This window comes from Eubalaena glacialis, chromosome 11, assembly GCF_028564815.1.
Source record: "Eubalaena glacialis isolate mEubGla1 chromosome 11, mEubGla1.1.hap2.+ XY, whole genome shotgun sequence".
Lineage (NCBI taxonomy): Eukaryota > Metazoa > Chordata > Mammalia > Artiodactyla > Balaenidae > Eubalaena > Eubalaena glacialis.
Window position 1 is genome coordinate 108,715,718 of NC_083726.1, and position 19,745 is coordinate 108,735,462.

Consider the following 19,745-nt stretch of genomic DNA (forward strand, 5'->3'; position numbering starts at 1 on the left):
GCCTCTCTGCTAATGGATGGGGTTGTGTTCCTGTCTTGCTAGTTGTTTGGCATAGGGTGTCCAGCACTGTAGCTTGCTGGTCGTTGAGTGGAGCTGGGTCTTGGCGTTGAGATGGAGATCTCTGGGAGATTTTCGCCGTTTGATATTACGTGGAGCTCGGAGGTCTCTTGTGGACCAATGTCCTGAACTTGGGTCTCCCACCTCAGAGTCACAGCCCTGATGCCTGGCTGGAGAACCAAGAGCCTGTCATCCACACGGCTCAGAATAAAAGGAAGAAAAAGAAAGAAAGAAAGAAAGAAGAAGATAAAATAAAATAAAATAAAATAAAGTAAAATAAAATAAAGTTATTAAAATAAAAAATAAAAATTATTAAAAAAATTTTTTAAGTAATTAAAAAAAATAAAGAAGAGAGCAACAAAACCAAAAAACAAATCGACCAATGATAACAAGTGCTAAAAACTATACTACAGAAAAAAAAAAAAAAAAAGGACAGACAGAACCCTAGGACAAATGGTAAAAGCAAAGCTATACAGACAAAATCACACACAGAAGCATACACATACACAGTCACAAAAAGAGAAAAAGGGAAAAAATATATATATATCGTTGCTCCCAAAGTCCACCGCCTCAATTTGGGATGATTCGTTGTCTATTCAGGTATTCCACAGATGCAGGTACATCAAGTTGTTTGTGGAGCTTTAATCCGCTGCTTCTGAGGCTGCTGGGAGAGATTTCCCTTTCTCTTCTTTGTTCGCACAGCTCCCAGGGTTCAGCTTTGGATTTGGACCCGCCTCTGCGTGTAGGTCGCCTGAGGGCATCTGTTCTTTGCTCAGACAGGACGGGGTTAAAGGAGCAGCTGCTTCGGGGGCTCTGGCTCAGTCAGGCGGGGGGGGGGGGGGGGGGGGGGGGGGGTGGGAGGAGCGGTACGGAGGAGGCGGGGCGAGCCTGCGGCGGCAGAGGCCTGCGTGACGTTGCAGCAGCCCGAGGCGCGCTGTGCGTTCTCCCGGGGAAGTTGTCCCTGGATCACGGGACGCTGGCCGTGGCGGGCTGCACAGGCTCCCGGGAGGGGCGGTGTGGAGGGTGACCTGTGCTCGCACACAGGCTTCTTGGTGGCGGCAGCAGCAGCCTTAGCGTCTCATGCCCGCCTCTGGGATCCGCACTGATAGCCGCGGCTCGCGCCTGTCTCTGGAGCTCGTTTAGGCGGAGCTCTGCATTCCCTCTCCTCGCGCACCCCGAAACAATGGTCTCTTGCCTCTCTGGTAGGTCCAGACCTTTTCCCGGACTCCCTCCCGGCTAGCTGTGGTGCGCTAACCCCTTCAGGCTGTGTTCACGCAGCCAACCCCAGTCCTCTCCCTGCGATCCGACCGAAGCCCGCGCCTCAGCTCCCAGCCCCCGCCCGCCCCGGCGGGTGAGCAGACAAGCCTCTCGGGCCGGTGAGTGCTGCTCGGCGCCGAGCCTCTGTGCGGGAATCTCTCCGCTTTGCCCTCCGCACCCCTGTGGCTGCGCTCTCCTCCGTGGCTCCGAAGCTTCCCCCCTCCGCCACCCGCAGTCTCCGCCCGCGAAGGGGCTTCCTAGTGTGTGGAAACCTTTCCTCCTTCACGGCTCCCTCCCACTGGAGCAGGTCCCGTCCCTATTCTTTTGTCTCTGTTGTTTCTCTTTTCTTTTGCCCTACCCAGGTACGTGGGGAGTTTCTTGCCTTTTGGGAGGTCTGAGGTCTTCTGCCAGCGTTCAGTAGGTGTTCTGTAGGGGTTGTTCCACATGTAGATGTATTTCTGATGTATTTGTGGGGAGGAAGGTGATCTCCACATCTTACTCCTCTGCCATCTTGAAGCTCCTCTCTAAGAAGTTTAAAGTTCCAAAAGTATGATGATACACTGTGTAATTCAGTATGAACTTCTCTATCAAAACAAACCCTCAGACATGTGAAAAGACTAAAGTATCCAAAAAACTACCAAAATATCTTCATTTATCTTTCTTATTCTCTTCTGATCCAGCCAAAGGAAAGGGTTAGCATTTGGAACATACAATCAATCTTCAACAGCTGAAACTGGGTCTTTTTCCACTAAGAAAGAAACAGAATATTGGGAAAATGTATCCCTCACCAGTGAATGTTTTATAGAATATCGTGATAACAGCTTATGATTCAATTGCTAATTTCATTATACAATCATATTAAAAAAAAATGTTCTCAGAACTCATGAGTATTTCATTTTAAGGCCATTTGGCACTTAGTAGACGCGAAGCATAACAGAGACTTATTGTTAGTTGAGATAAGTAACGACAGAAAGAGAAACAATATAGGAAGCAATATTGAGTTCCAGCTTCATGCCAGTACTGGTCAATCTATGACAGGTGTCTAAAGTACAAGACCTGTGAACCTAAACTATTTTAGGAAAAATCTTTCCTTAAGAGATTAATTGAGGAAGAGTCATCAGTAAGATGGAATAGGAGGGTCCTCATCCCTCACAGAAACACTGATTTGACAACCATTCACATATGAAACACCTTCACAAGAGCAGTGGAATCCAGGTGAGAGATTACAGCAACAGGTGGAGCACAGAAATAAGAAAGGACACACTGATGAGAGTAAGAAGGACAGTTTCACTTTACTTGCATCATGCCTCCCCAAGCCCATGAAATGCAGCATCACCTGGTAAAGAGAGTGCAATGAACATCTGTCTTTGTCATGAACCCTGGCACCTGGCCTGCCTCAGTGAACTCTGGTGCTGGGCCAGCCCCATTCCAATCCAGAACCCATGGACCCGGGCTCTAGGCTTGTTGCCACAGACTCAGGCTCTAGATCCACCCTAGCACCAAATTAGTCCCTGCAGACCCAGGCACCTGGCCAGCCCCTGTTGACCCATCCTCCAGAACCACCCCAATAGACTCAGGCTCCAGACCCACCTCCATAGAACCAGGCTCCAAGTCTACCCAATAATTAGGCCGGTGCCTATTGATCCAGGCACTAGGCCAAACTGCCCCTGGACCCAGGTTCAAGGCCTGCTTGTCTGTGGATTCTGGCACCAGGACCTCCCAGAATCTCTGGCAGGGCTAATTGGTAAAGGGCTTTCCTTGCTAGAGCCAGTCTACAAAGTGTGGAAGAGAGGACTAATTCATCATATGTGTAGACACCAACTCAAGGCTACAAGGATCAAGGAATCAGGGAAACAAGACACCACCAAAGGAGCAAAATAAAGCATCAGTAACCAACTCTAAAGAAGTGGAGCTACCCAAACTGCCTGACAAAGAATTCAGAAGGGAGAGGGAATATTTTTAACAGTACTGTATTTGTTGAAGAAAATCCCATGCAGAAATTGTTTTTGAAACTCTTTGATTGACAGAACTTACTCTATTTATCGATGTTGTTTGGGTGAGCTGTCATTATCTTTGCAAAACCTTCCCTTAATCTCCTTCTCATAAGTTTGTCAATTACAGTTTAGGTTTTCCTGCTCTGGTACCAGTTCTTGTGGATTTTTCTACTCCTAGGCCTCTGCTCTAGGAAGCTGTGATTCTCCGTTTCTACTTGTCTGTCTCTTCGATTTATGGCACAGTGGTTTGCCCTGTGACCTCAGTTCTCTGATGGATCTAAGAAGGGTTGTTTACTTTTAGGTTTTTTACTTGTTATGTGGATGGGAGTGATAATTTCCAACCTCCTTACATGCCTCACGAAAAACCACAAGTACACTATTTATTGTATAATCTTAGGCATAATAGTTTCTGCAATTAGAGCATGCTCATTCATTGAATGGATGGATAATGAATAAGTAAGAGTGAATACAATAAGAGTTAAGTAAAAAGGAAGCAACCAGAGTCATAATGTGACAAAATGTTTTTATTCCCTTAAAAAATATAAAGTGGATCAAGAAAATAATCACTTTCGTTTTTTTTTAATATGTAAGACTCCTTAGGAAATAGACTCTAAAACTCTGGGATTTCTGTGTAGAAGCTTTAATGGTAAATGCCCTTGTGAGTAACAGCTTAGAGGGTGAGGGAAGCAACATTGGATAAAGGGAAAAGTTCATCCATACAACTCAGTTGCCACTGAGGCCTCAGCTAATCCTATGGGGAACTCTGGAGCTAGGCTGATCCTTCAAAGTTGCACATCTTGAGGCCAGAAGGCTGGACCTTTATTACCCCCAACTTGTCACCTTGTCCAGTCATTTGATGCAGGCTGTCCCTGAGAGGGGTGACTCCCTTTGGCAGAGAGCAATTCCCAGAAAAAGACTCAGCAGAGAGAATTCAGTTGCTAACATTCCCAGTAGCTTGGGAAGTGAGTACATCAGTCCTGACAGGAGTATCTGGGCAGCAAACCAAAGCATCTGCTGCAATCTACTCTCGCACTGTTTGATCTGCTTGGTTAGTATATAAATGTTCCCTGCCCAGCCCCTCCAGTATTCTATTCAGTCTCTTTTCCTGGTGAAACTCACAAAAGATTAGTGGGACAAACCACACTCCCCGTCATTACAGTTTGTCTTGAAGTTGTAGCTAATATCCATCACCTTCCTACTCCACCACCATTCCAGTTCCAAGCACCCTTGACAACACCCTCACCTAGACTAGGTGTTTTACCTGGTAGGGTGATCAAGGTACTCATCAATAAGGGCTCTAAGCCCCTGGCTACAAAATACCATTTCTTACTTATTAGCTGTCAAAATTTCACAGGGGACTATCAAGAGATATCCTAGTGGGTCAGCTTGGGGCCAAACACGTGCTTCACTTTCCCTCTTATGCAGCAGCCCTACATTCTCCTGATAATCAGGTTTAATTAGCTCTGTCAGGATTGTGACTCATTTTCTTTCCTGCTGGGCTCCTGGCATAAGAAGTGCAGAGTAGCAGCCATAGCTTACACGTGAACGAGATTCTCTCTGTGCTGCCTGGAGAAATTGTTCCCACTCCGGAAACCAGGGCTTCTAGACTGGCAGGTCTTAAATCGGCTAGTCTACTAGGGTCACTGTGCATTTCAGAAAAGGAAAGAGTCAGACCTTTCAGGAAATGCTCTGAACCTATACTAATTCCAGGAGACCCAAAACATCACTGTGGCCCACCAGGCAGAGTAAGAGCTTATGGAGGTCCGGTGACCAATGGAGTTTTAGTTTAGGTCCATCTCACAGTGGGCCCATTGTGTCCCCAAACCCTTTCTGTGGTTATTTTTCATTTTTGGAATGCACAATTAGAATATACTCAGCAGCTGGCAGAATTCCCCCTTACAGGACATTTGGTCCTATCCAAAATGTCCATAACACATTCGGTCCATAAGACATTTGATCCGCACCAAAAGGTTCTTGATACTTGGTCATATTTGGTCCTGTCCAAAACCATTTGGCGTGGACCAAATATGCTCATGGACATATTGGATAGGACCAAAGTTCAAGGACCTTTTGGCGTGGACCAAATGTCTTATGGACGTTTTGGCCAGGACCAAATGTCTGCTAACCTCCTGACCTGCAAAGCTGTTTCTGGGGCTTTGGTATACTGACCGTAGCTGTCAGTATGCACACGCCCTAGCACAGCCCCTATTCCAGATCCCTTAGTATATTTCTTGTTACTAGAGAAACTAGGCGTTCCCTCGGTCCTTTTAGTCTATCCTGTACCTGTGTAACAGGGTGACGGGGTGGGGCTTACGCTCTCCCTCTCTGTGTGCATGTGTGATCTCCTGGCTGATGCAAATCCCTCTATCAGGACCTTTGCCACGACACATACAGGCCATGGCTGTAGACTAGTGAGTGTTTGAGGGCTGTGCGCTTTCTGTTATTTCTCTCCTTAAGACTTTTTTTCCAAGAAACTCTATGTTATATCCGCACCATGTGGCACTGGTGATTTGTGCCCCTTTGCACAACACTAATAATATCCAAACACAATTGTAGAAACTACTTTCTGTGGTCAGTAGATACAGAGAAATGAGAAAAGGAAGGGTTAAGAGGAAGAAAGATGCCCTCTGTTCTCCTCTGAGGTCATGTGTGACAGCTCGTTTCCGGAATTGTGGGTGATTGGTACTGTGCATTAAAACCAGAAGTTTACGGTTATAAGTTTAATCTTTGGTTTATAAACAGAAGTTGAAAACACAACTCCTGTTTATCATCCAACTCTTTTCGTTCACCCTCTTCTTTTCTTTCTTTTTTTTTTTTGCAGTTTGTCGGGCTTTCTTTGCATAGCCATCAATGTCTGAAGAAGTCACTTATGCAGATCTAAAATTCCAGGACTCCAGTAAGACAGAAAAAATCCAGGAGTTTGACAAATTTGGGATAAAAGGTAAGATTTTAAGCTATGGATGTGTTGTAAGGTGGTCAGAGTGTAGAAAGTGGCAGAAGTATAAGAGCAGATGCCCTGCCCCTTGGGTGTTAGTGAATTGGCAATGAACTCTCCATTTGAATTTTTAATTAATCTTCTTATTTTTACCAAAACTACCAAAAATGTCCATACAAAATGACTATAAATTTTTTTTTAAGGCAATGATCAGTGCATTGAACACTCAATCTTTTACAAATTTTCTGTTTTGTTTTCATATCACGATCAAGATAATTAGGACAGGATAGTATTTTCGTATGACTGGATTGTGAAACATTTTTTCCCCCATGAAAGGAAGCCATGGACAATGAAGAGGTGTTGTCCAAGAAAGTCATGGCTTTGTATGTTCTTTTTTATAAGAAAATGCTAGTGTGTGTGTGTGTGTGTGTGTGTGTGTGTGTGTGCATGTATGTCTAAAAAAGAAATAGAGACAGAGAGACAAAGAGAGAGACAGACAGACAGAGAGGACCTTTAGAGGATTTTATTTGATTTTTTAACCAAATTGGGCCTATATTACTCTAAAAACTTTCCTACTTCTTTGGAGATCTTTTCCCAACTTTCTAAAACATAGAAGAGGTTCAGTTAAATGAAAAGACACATCAAGGACTAAAGAAAGAAAAGAGATAAAGAAATATTAGAAGATACAACATTCAAATCCACCTTGTGCCTGGAAGTTTTGTATTTTTTTATTCAAATTTAATTACAATAAATGGACTACTTGTGTTTCCTTTCAGTTTTTACTTCAATAAAGTATACCCTAATTTCCATCCTACTCAGAATCCCATATTTCTCTTATTGTAAGTAGCTTCTACCTCCTGGCTTCTGGGCTTTTGGATGAAATCTGCCCCAGTATATCCATACTTAAAATCAGTGTGTATAAATTAAACAGTACATATGGAGAACAAAAAACGTGGTGGAAACAGTGAAATTAGGAGAAGGGGACTAATAGAAAAATTCTCATGCATTCTTTAAGTGTTTTTTTCCCCCATACAAGATGTAACATTCTTTAAAGTTCTAACTTTACTGTGAACAGAATTTTCATTGTTAAACCTTGGAGCCATTTATCATCAGCATTGTAAATCCTGAGATAGGATTTGGAAAAGTGGCCTTTTCCTTTAATACAGACTTTTTTTAAAAGGGCGGAAAGTTACTGATTTTATAATACTTCCTGTCTGAGTTTCCCTGTTTGTATTTCTCCTTTTTTATGGTGTGAGAGGAACATACCATGAACTTAATATACCATAATTGCTCTTTACATATACCATCACATCCTTTCTCATTTCCTGTCCTATTAATCATCCTTATTCTAAATTTGCACTTCAGAAATTCCTTGTCTCTGCAGAAATCTCGAATCCATGTCTCGCATGTCTTGTTGACTTTCTCAATTTTGTCTAATCTTCTCATTATTCAGCTTAAAGTCTATATTATGTAATATAAGCTTTGTATTATTTAACATCTACCCTTACTCTCTTACTCTCTTAAACACCCCCTCCTCTGTTTTTTCCTTGAAAAATTCCAATTCTTATTAAATTTAAGTATCCATCCAGTCTGTGCCCCACCTGAGCAGCTGAACGCTGTGGGTAAAAACCACACAAAGTTTCGAGCCCAGCTTACTCTCACTTGATGAGCTTTGCTCCTACTTCACTCCACCCCTTTTCTCTCTATTACCAGAATTTCCATCCTGCCATATCCTCACTCACACTCTCTGTCTTACTTCTAGATAATATTTACAATGTACTTCTTTACTCTTCTCAAAAGGCAGACCTCCTCATTTGGCTCTAAATTTCAATCCAGGTGTCCTTCTCAAAGACATTTCTTCCATAATTTCCTCCTTTCTCTCCTCTGCTATTCTCTCTCCTTCCTCTAGTTAATTACCCCTCCTTGGTGCACCAACATACTCTGCTACTCCTGTTTTAACAAAACACAGTCCCTACTTGGCCACTTAAAACTCTCCATTTATTCTTCCATTTCTTTATTTCCTTTCACAACCCAACTTTTCGAGTGTATTGTCTTTGGTCACAGACTCCCGGTTCTCCATCTCTCGTTCTCTTCTCATCTGACTCTCCTGGGCTTCTGCTCTCATTGTCTCCTGGAGACGATTCTTGTCTAGGTCACAGATGACCTCCTCCCTGATTCACCCTGACAGTCACATCTTTGATCTTGTACTACTTGAATTTCCTGCAGCATTTGCAAAGCTGAACAGTCCCTTTTATTTGAATCCTTGTCTTTGCCCACTTTCATGGCCACGTCCTCATGGTTTCTGCTACCACAGTGGCTGCGTCCTCTCAATCTTCTCTTTCAACTTTTCCCCTTGTATCAAATTCCCTACAGATTACTTCAGGGCTCTGTTCTGGGTCCCCTTTTCTTATGTCACTTAACATGGGGTTCTAATTTCATTTCAAATTTAAAATACCAAAAATAGAAATATTTATTTTTTCTCTAAAACTGTTTCTTCTCTCCAATCATCCTCATCTCATTAATTACAAATATAAATACATATTTAAATACAATCACTAATTGTTTGCTATATGCTAGCACTGTTCTAATTGTGTTACAAATATTAAATCACTTAATCTCTGAAACTCTGTGGCTCTCTTTTTTTAACCAATGTAGAAACTAAGACACAGAGAGGTTAAATAACTTGTCCAAGGTCCCACGGATGATACACAGAAGAACCAGGATTCAAGCCCAGGCACACTAATCTGAGAATGTGCTGTGCTATTTATCATAATGCTGTACTGCCTATAAATGTATATATCTTATTATCTACCAACTTCATCAAGTTGGAGCTCTCATAAACATTTCATAAATTTGAACTATAGATTCTAACTACAAGATGTATTGTTAATCTATCCATGGGTCATCATTTTCTAATACTAGTCAAATCAAGCTACCATTCTCTCGTACGTAGCATACTGAAATGTTTCTTGCTATTCTTCCTGCTTCCAATACTGTAGCCCTACAATTCATTCTCTATATTCAGTGACAGTGATCTTTCTATTAAAAAAAACTTAATTATTTTCTCTTCCTGATTGCACCCCTCCAGTGGTTTTCCAAATAACTCCAATGCCCTTACTCTGGCTAACAAAGCCTGTAAATCTGTCTCCTGACTTTTTCTTTGACCACTTCTAACATCATTTCTCACCTTGGCCACAATTCTTTAGCCACTCTGAATCTTTCCTGTTTTTCAAATAGATAAAGCTTTTCCCAAAATTGGAGTCTTTGAACTAGGTGTTCTTGCTGTCTGTAATTTCTTTGCACTGATTTTTCATGCTGATTCTCAGTGGCCGTAAGATCTGAACTACCTGCTCTCTATAATATAACTCAGTTTCAAATCTGTGCATACCATATAACAATTTGAGATATATCTCTATCATCTATCTATCTATCTATCATGTATCTATCACCTATCATTTTCTCTCACAATTAAAATTAATCTCCTATGAAAGTAGGAACTGGCATGTCTTGCTCACTTCTGTATTGTTAGCACCCAGACTAGTGTCCAGTGTTCAGATGGTATTCAATAGATAACTTTTGATTAATTGTATACATACATTAGAAAAAGTTCGTAAGAATGATAGCACTTGAAGTCATGATTCTAACCTTAGATATGATCTTGACTACGTAATTCTTTCGCCATTAACTATTGTTTAAGGTCTAAAAAAGTTGTTTCACATTTTATTTTCAATTCTTTCTATATTTCACAGTATCACTGTATCACCAACTGTGATATGTAGGACATAGATCAGAGTATAGTGAGGTAATGTTAACCCTGAATTATATTTTCTTGAAATATCTAGCATCCATGTATACAAATGATGATAATTTAAATCACATAGTAACTTAATAATAATTAATTTATAATATAAAGTTTATACTATAAACTGGAGGATTTTTAGTAGGGAAATGATCTGTTTGGAGCCTCACTGTTCAGCAAAAAAGAAACATTCAACAAAAGTTTGTTGCTAAAAGCATGAAAAAATTCTGAGGAAATTATGCAGGTCTAGCCTAAGATCTGGCTGATGGGAGGACAGCCAGAGACATTACAGAGACAGCTGATCATTTATGTTCCATAGCCGAACTCTCAGGATTTCCTGGGGCAAACATAAATAAATGAAATTATTTTCTCTGACACCCCACAATTGTCGACTCAAGGAAGGAATACTCAAATCGACCTTTCTGTTAGCTGCCTGCTACTCAGTTTCCCCAGTTTTGTACAGACAAGATACGTTATTTCCAGACTGGTCTTCTCACTTCTTTTTCAATCCAATTTTTGCCTGTTTCTTGAATCAGCCTATGAATTAACAGCCTCTCCTTTGAGAACCAGTTTTCATGCGAAACAACTAACAAAATGTTTTTGACTTCTTCTTGAGTTATTCTCTTAAAAGTTATTTTAAAATATCCTTGAGTTTCTAGCAAAATGCATTCCTTCACCAGGGACATGGGAGGAAAGAAATAAAGGCAAAATAAATGAATGCGTGAATCAAATTAAGATGTATACCATTCCAGGTGTCTTTGCTAATTTTGCTTCCAACAGTACCACCTGCTGCGTCCCACGTATGGCGTCAAAGAGCCTGGGCTCTGGCTCTTCTATGCCTTCTGCTGCTGATTGGACTGGGAGTCTTAGGAAGCCTATGTATGTATTACCTGTGTTTTTATTGACAGGGAAAACACCTAGAATTGCAGGAGTTTTACTCTTTGAATTGAGGCTTTGGAATGATTATAGGTGATATGCCCACAAAGGGACTTATAACTAGGTACTTACAACATGGTACTTAGTCTCTTTCTCTCACTCTCATGAAATAATTGCTTCCCTAGACCTTTAATATTCTTAATACAATTCAGCAAAAAGGAGGTGATGGTTGTACTGAGGGATTACAATTTTTTATCATCTCTTTTTTTTTTAATCTGGAGTTTACATAACTTGGAAGATAGACATGGAAAAGTTGAACAAACTACAAAATTTCAAAGAAGAACTTCAGAGAAATGTTTCTCTACAACTAATGCATAACATGAATAGCTCCGAGAAGATCAGGAATCTCTCTATCACACTTCAAGAAACAGCCACCAAATTATGTCATGAGTTATATATAAAAATCCCAGGTAATCCTATATTTCTCTCTGAGTTATTTACTAGACAATGAACTAAACCTAGGAGTCACTTGAGAACCATTTCATCAATAGCTAGCAGCTTTTCCCTAGGAAACCATTATTTGGAGGAAAGAATTAAATGTGGTTGACAGAAGACTCACTGATATTTCTGTGCAGTTAGAAGAAAAACAGAATAATAACTATAGGCCCCCAAATTATCAGAAGGTGATAGTTACTTACAAAAACATTAGACAGTCTACAGTTTCTCTAATCCTTCTCTAATCCTTTAAAAAGGACAGCAATGGAAGATAGGTCATCTCTTTACAGATGACCTCGTTCCTAAATTTCAGTCAGTGTTTGATGAGTTAACGTTAAGAAAAGAAGTCAAGTCTTACCTTTGGAATTGGGAGGAATTGGTCTTTTAATATCTCTAAGTTTCTATAGTTATTATGACTAAAACATGTTCTTTGTCCTCTTGAGAAGTCTTCCGAATATTCAGCAAGTCAGAGAGCTGGAAATGCTCTAGTTGGAAGAGGCAATGTTTCTTGTTATTACCTTTTATTGCCATGTAGAAATACGCAAAATGACAAAGGGAAAGAAGGAGATTAATTAATTGCTATTCAGGGCTCCTGAGGTATGAAAATACACTAGAATCTGAGTGTTTAACTTCAAATATGCTCAAATTATGTTTTGGACACATTGTGGTGGTATACGGAAGCCTGGAACACAGGATTTATTTTCTTCACCTTTGACGTAAGGAGAAAGACAAGTAAATGTGGTTAATTTAACATAGAGAACAATGGAAATAGTAAGAATTATGAAGATTAACCCCACAAACCATATGAAAGTATGCTCTTCTTCCAGAGCACAAATGTAAACCTTGTCCAAAGAAATGGATGTGGCACGAGGACAGGTGTTATATACAACTTATGCGTTACGAAACGTGGCAAAAGAGTGACAAGATATGTTCTGACCACAATGCCAGCCTGTTGAAGATTACAAACAAAAGCATGTTGGTAAGATCTCACGGATCTCTGCCTGTGAGGAAGGAAGTCACTTTCCCCATCATAGAACAGAGGAGTGAGGCATGTTGGGGAAGATTTGTATTAGTCCAGACATGAGTCTGGCTTATTTTAGTTGGGGTATGAGGTGAATAAAACTTAGTACACTTATCTCAGGGTATCAAGCCAAGGTTAGTCATATGAAACCTTAGCTTAGGACCTTAGCAGCAGAGGAATCTCAGAGGCTGATGGGCAGATGGGTAGATATGGGGCACCCAGAATCTTTAGGTCTGCGAACATTTCCAAACTGGAACTTTAGGATCAACTCTTAGAGCACTATTTCTGAGCATTTATCTAAAAACAGAGGATCTGTAATTATTCCTGACTGTTACCAATTCCATAAGATCTACACAGGAGGAGGTTCTTTGTTTCCACCATTTTGTATTTTTTAAACTAAGACAAAAAGCCAACATATATTAGGATAAAAAGATAGCTTGGATAAAATATGTATAAAAAAGTAGAATTAAGATGGGGTAGCAAAGGCAAGTGCCAAGCAGATATATTGCACTGAGTTCCTCCTGGGTCCCAGGAAAAGTGAGTTCTCTGGAAGATTTATTTATATATTTATTTATTTTTTCTAATATTTAAATAGTATCTCTATATTTTACTCATTAATTAGCATTTCTGGTCTTTCAGACAGTAATCCCATATTTATTTTTAAGCAAAAATATATTTCCCCAAAAGTCTCAGCTTCCCTACTCTAAGAATCCTTGCCCTCCTTTATGGAAGAGCGGAAATCAATCCATAGTCTCTTCCTTATCTGATTATTCTCAAATGATCCATTCATAGTTATTTGCTCAACAAATTATTGGAATATGAGAAAAAACCATTACTTTGGCTACAAATTTCTGGACTGGTTTTGAATTCTATTCTATAACCACTCTCATCTGACCTTCCTACATTTTTCTCCTGCTCCTTGTGTTTCTCTTGTGTTTTTGTGATTAACCACCTCTTTTGCCCCGAACTGAGTATTTACTACTTAGCATTTGAATCCTGAAGTTTGTGACCCTCACTGACCCTAAGTTAAGGTTACACATGGATTAGTAGGCCTTCTCCATATGAGACAGTAACTGAGGTATAAATGTTGAAGGAAATCTTACAGTAAGAGACACTTTGTCTCAATTTGTTTTAATGGCATAGAAAATAGTAGTAGAATGTCAAAGATGTCACCTTAGCACAGTAATTTGTAAGAAATTACATTGTGAGGTAATTTATAGAAATGGGAGAAAATGATTTTAACAAACAACCTCTGCTTCCTGTAGGAATTTATAAAATCTCTGAGGTTATATAACTATTGGCTGGGATTATCTCCCAGAAAATATAAAGACGACTACAAGATCTTGGATGAGACAATTATATCCTCTGACTGGTAAGTCTTTATTCTTGTTGAATTTTTTTTTTTTATTTTAGTATTTATGCTTTCATTTTATTGTTTTTAAGAATTAAACTGCCACCTCAGTAGTCTTAAGAGCAATATAATGAAGCATACATACATTTAATTTAGACTTCTGTCCATCACAGCTTCAAAGGCTTCCCTGAAGTAAGGCTAGGATTCACATCTTTTTCCTTAAGGAAAGAAACACTAACAGTAATTTCATTATCCTTCTACCTACCCACCCTCATTCAAACAATAACTGGATGAATTCAAGTCTAACACCGTTTTAAAAAATTGTCTGCTACGACACGTTCACCTGATCTGTCTTCCTGCATTGCACATATTTCTTAAACCTAACCAAAAAGAAATCATTTTTTAAAAGCCTACAAGAATTCTCTTAACATGTAGAATTTTATGATATTAATATTTTTGTCCAATACACAGGCTAAGTGGTTTCATGCCACATTCAATTCTAGTGAATTTCAATTAAAACAGGTGAGCTCTTCATAAATAGTTGAGAAGCTTTAAAGTGAATTTGGCTATTTCCTATTACATGAAACAAAAAATGGTACTGGATTTTAACAGCTCCTAAATAGGGCCATGAAAGGGAATCAAGTTTGCACCAGTCCAAGTACCTACAGTAATATGATAGACACACTCACCACCATTTCATACTATTTCACTCCCATGCTTCTAATAACAATTTCTCACTAGAAATATTGTGTTAACACTGAACTCTAAAATTGCTAGGTGTGAAAAATCACGTACTTTCACTTAAAGAAAAGTGTTTTAGTTATTTTCAGCTGGTCAAGTTTGAAAGGGCCATTTATATTATTTCTAACGTCAGCTCTAAGTTCGTAGATGACTTTGCATCTGATTATCCAAGATGAGAAGTTGTTTTGCCTGTTCCTGAGAGAATTAAATGGTAAATTAGCAATCAATTCACCCTTTGTCGAAAAGAAATGTTCTAAATTTATACACTACAAACTATTTAATAAATGGTATCTGCATACTACACATTTCATGTTTATGTTATGCACCATTTTAGGGGGGAGGAAGTGCTTCACAGGGGTTTATTCAAAGGATATACAGTAATATCCTAAGAATGTTGATTTATACATATGAGTTCTGTATAAACTGTAAGTGGTCATCTCAGCTGGACTGTAAGAGCCCCTATAATGCAAAAGCTGACTCTGAAGACACCTTATAAAGCACTGAAATTCACAATTTAGGTTACTTTTCTTTTCTCCAATACAAAATCATCTGGTAGTCTTCACTGTTGACTCCATGCTAAAACGTTCCAAGTTTTAGACTGCTTAACTAATAAAAGAAACAGGAAATCACTAATAGTTTTTAAATGTCAAGTTAGAGGAAAAAACCTTATCACACGGTAATGAAACCTGAGCAATGCAAGTATGTGATTACAAGCATGTCCTTCATTAAGACAGTATTCAAATTCCTCCATGGCATGCAAATTATAGTTTAAAACCCAATAAACAAGAACCCACTTAAGTGGGGATCAAATTAACCCACGGCATCAAATTCTACCATGAAATGAGGAATTACATAAAGCCTGTTCAGCCCTAAATGTTTAGGTTAAGACAATGCGCAGAGAGGAACATACCTCATCTAAAGCATACCATTTAAACAGTTCTATAAAATAACGTTACTTAAGATTAATTGGTGTGGTGCATAATGTGATTCCAACCACTCAGTAAAAAACATTAATGAGTACCAGCATCCCCAACAGCTTGGAGCCTACAGAGTTGATTACTTTGGCCGTAACTTTCCAAGTAACGAACACTGCCTTTCAATATTACAAACATAAATATTTCTTAGTACTGGAATTCCAAAGTACTTTGGTGCTCCTGAGGCTGCCTACAAATGAAAAGGCATCCAAGTGAAGTGCCTTATACACCTAATATACCTCAAAATTTCAGTGCCTAACCTGTGAAATAATTTTCTACCATTTAACAGTCCGCCTTACAGTAAATCCTAGTAGATTTTTACTTTTAGGATTTTATTGTAACTTTGGGAAATTAGTGGTAAAACATATGCTTTAAAAGACAGTATGTGGCTGCACTTAAATTCACATAGAGTTTTTACAACCCTATTGAAATTTAATCCTTTTACACAGGCTAACAAAATGTATCACAAGAAAAGCTAAATATTGGGTTTAACAAAAGCAATACTTTTGAAAGTGGAACGATGAAAACATGTTTTCAAATGTTTTACAAATGGTCACCTCTCGGTCAATTTACCACACTAGGGGAACAAAGTTGTTAAAATATAGTTGTGATCAACTGAGCCACTTATCTGCACTACAGTATAGGACTTGAAATCATGCCTAAGGTCAAGATTTAAAACCATTTTAAGAGACAAGACCCTAAGTGTTTTACAGTCACCTCATTAAGAGGTGCTTTCCCTTCCCCAAACAGTCAAAGCTTAATTAAAAGATTGACTATACATAAGTTTGTTTCCTCATCATATCTTCAGTTCAAAATACTATTATCATTGGTAATACGGTTGTTAAAGTTTTATAGCTGGTTTCAGTAAAGGTGAATTCCCTACACTATAGTAGCAGTGTAGATTACAGTGAAAACTAGCTTCTATTGAAATTGCATCTTTAAAGAACTCTTTTCCATCAGGTTTCTGTACTGTGTTTAATAACGAAAAAGTTTCTGCGAATGTCTTCCCATTATCTTGACAAGTGACTAAGGAACTTATAAGCCAAATAAGGGAGAATTTCTGTGAGTAATACGTTTATCTAAGAAAATTACAGAAGCCAACAAAATTCACTAGGCTCGAATATGTACTTAAAATTGTGCTAAATGCTGGGATTCAAAGAGGAATGAAAGACCGATTCTTCCCTTAGTTACTTAACCATTAATTGTATGCACAGGCTAATTAAACAATTTTACAGACGAAAAGAATAAAATGTGATAAATGCTTCAGTAAGGATACACGGAATAACAAAAAATAAATTTTAGCTTTGAAATTTGTGTTATAACTGACAGTTGAAATGGACATTTTTTAAAAAAATTTATTTATTTTTGGCTGCACTGGGTCTTTGTTGCTGTGCGTGGGCTTTCTCTAGCTGCGGCGAGCAGGGGCTACTCTTCGTTGCGGTGCAAGGGCTTCTCATTGCGGTGGCTTCTCTTGTTGCCAAGCACGGGCTCCAGGCACGCGGGCTACAGTCGTTGTGGCTCGTGGGCTCTGGAATGCAGGCTCAGTAGTTGTGGCGCACAGGCTTAGTTGCTCCGCGGCATGTGGGATCTTCCCGGACCAGGGCTCGAACCCGTGTCCCCTGCATTGGCAGGCGGATTCTTAACCACTGCGCCACCAGGGAAGCCCTGAAATGGACATTTTTTGAATAAAAAATTTAGAGATTGACTAGAAGAACATTTCTGGTAAAGAGAATAAAATGAACATGGGCATGATATATTGCATATATGGGATATATAAAATATTTTGTTGTGGTTAAGACATGTGGTTGTAAATATATCATTATAAATGGATTCATATGTTGTATTTGTTCTGTTTATAAGGGGGGGGTGTTAGGCTTATCCATTTGTGTTTTATAATTCCTTAAATTTGGGAAGCAGACAGGATTAGACTAAAGAAAGAAACCAGAGCCTCAAGCTGCTGGATGCTGTTACAATCTCACAAATTTATACATAATTGCTGGTTGAGGACACATCAAGCAGGGGTGAGCTCAGGATAACTGTGTTGAGGTGCTGCCTGAATCTAAACCCTGAGGTTCCTCCATACTCACCACGTTGGGCAAAGTGGCAAATAGAAGCTTTGATTGTTTTTGTTGTTGGTGTTTTGTTTTGTCTTGTTCGCTTTTTCCATCAGATAGAAATAGTATGTGTAGGAATAGGGGTCAGAAAGACAAGGCAGCTCTATCTTTGGCAGTCTGCAATGATAACACAGAATGTGGGATAAGATATGCACAAATGGAGGAGAGAAGGTTATGACCTCATTTGGAGTGAAGTACTAGAGGTAAAGGTAATGTGAGCATCAGGGAACAGTATAGATGGACTCATTTCAAAAAGTAGGATTTCCACGTGTTTATTTGTAACTATTGCTAATGGGAAGGTCATCTATAATGGGATGGAAAACACAGTAAATATTTCACATCATCAAGATATAATACAGAAATAAAAATTATATCCTAGCATAGGTGCATAATACATTATTATGTATATATTATCATATATAATATATGTAATTCCCTTTTGTTTTTTATCCTTGATGTTATTTTTGGGTTTGTTTCTGGAATTGGGATGTGATCAATAACATCTGTATTATGCCACTTCAAATGGGAAATTTCACTTTTGAAAATGTAACTGAGGAACTTATTTATGGATTGATCATTATTTATTGACCCAATATTGATGTTACATTTTTTCCCAAAGATAATATACTCAGTTTACAAGTTTGTCTTTAATGCATAGTCCCTCATCAGTAATCCTGTATTAGGGGCTGGTAATTATTCAGAACTTCATAGTAAAATCTCTGAAAAATGGCTGGAGGGAGGGAAATGTCATTTGGAGATGATATTGAGCTTAAGGTATCACAGATGAGGTTAATTCCTGGTTTTGGTGATTATGATTTGAGGAGGACAGTCTCAAAGATTTACTACTGGTCCAATTTTCCTAGAGAATCTAATAGAATTGCATTACTCTAAATCATATTAGGTATTGGGAAAGGGAGGTGTCTGGAAATAAAGGACAACAAATATTCCAGATGTGAGAAAGCAGAAAAGGCAGAGAGAAATCAGGCAGTGTGTGACACTGCATATTTGTCAATAAAAATGAGTAATTTGGACACTTGACATTCTAAATAATGATTAAACTTTATTTTAGAAAATGCAGACCCTAGGAGCAATGATATGTTGGGAAAGTAATTTTTTTTCTGTGAATGTGTTTCAAATGTTTGACTTGCCAAGTGTAATTCTTTATTTTCTCTTTCAGGTTTACAAGAAATACAAATGACTTACATTGGATGTATTGTGGATACACAGAAAACACATATGTTTATCATACTAAGTGCACTGAGACTAAACGTATTATATGTGAGAAGCTGGCCAATCCAGTGAAGATTGAGAATATACTAATGAGTGAAGTACCAGAAGAATGAATGTAGTTAGTGCAACTATTTTGCCCCAGCTATTATCCTGCAATTAAAGGCAACTTTAGGGAGCATACATCTTGCGGATCACACAAATGGAATAAAGATGCACTGAGACTACATTTCTGCCTCTCTCCTAACAATTTAAATTTTCAAACTTTCTTCTTTCTCCTCGTTTGCTAAGTGAATAGAACCTAAAGTCATACCTAAAGTTATACTTTATCATCCAGATACAAGCCAGATACCGTTGCGCATACACAGTGTTTTGGGTGAGAATACAGGAAACTGAAGCTAATTTTTCCTGCTTCTCCAGAAACATGGTAACTATCAACTCTACAGAAAGTCAAAGAAAACTAAATATTGGAATATATAGAAATAATCAAGTGGGACAATATACATTGATTTGCTTTTTGGAAGAAAAATAAAACAGAATACAGTACTATTTCAACAGATGTAGAAAAAGCATTAGATAAAATTCAACACCCAATCATAATAAAATCACTTAGAAAACTAGAAGCAGAAGATATCTTTAATCTGATAATGTTGACATTAAAAAGAGAAAAGAGAAAAGAAAATACAACTAACAACAGCAACAAAAAACCCTAAGCCTAACATCATATTTCTAGTAAAAGAGTGAAAGTTTTTCTTTTGAACCCTGGAAGAATATAAAAATGGTCTTTATCAATTATTTTATTCAACAACCTCTACTGTTTATTGGAGGTCCTAGAAGTGAAACAAAGCAAGAAAAAAATTAATAATATAAAAAATGAGAAAGAAATAAGATTTTTAGATAATTT

General features: G+C 38.6%; 1 protein-coding gene across 3 annotated transcripts; it reads left to right on the top strand.

The window, feature by feature from the left end:
• Positions 1-975: 975 nt before the first annotated feature.
• On the top strand, positions 976-19,279 carry CLEC12A (C-type lectin domain family 12 member A). Of its 3 annotated transcripts, none has more exons than XM_061205188.1 (7): positions 976-1,433; positions 6,130-6,249; positions 10,823-10,921; positions 11,200-11,388; positions 12,241-12,392; positions 13,700-13,806; positions 18,792-19,274. In XM_061205188.1, the coding sequence occupies exons 2-7, from the start codon at positions 6,159-6,161 to the stop codon at positions 18,955-18,957; spliced, it is 804 nt and encodes a 267-aa protein (XP_061061171.1). In that variant the 5' UTR covers positions 976-1,433; positions 6,130-6,158; the 3' UTR covers positions 18,958-19,274. The 3 variants fall into 3 exon arrangements, with proteins under 3 accessions (XP_061061171.1, XP_061061172.1, XP_061061173.1); XM_061205189.1 differs by having other exon boundaries at positions 976-1,259; XM_061205190.1 differs by lacking the exon at positions 10,823-10,921 and having other exon boundaries at positions 18,792-19,279.
• The last annotated feature ends 466 nt before the right edge of the window (positions 19,280-19,745 follow it).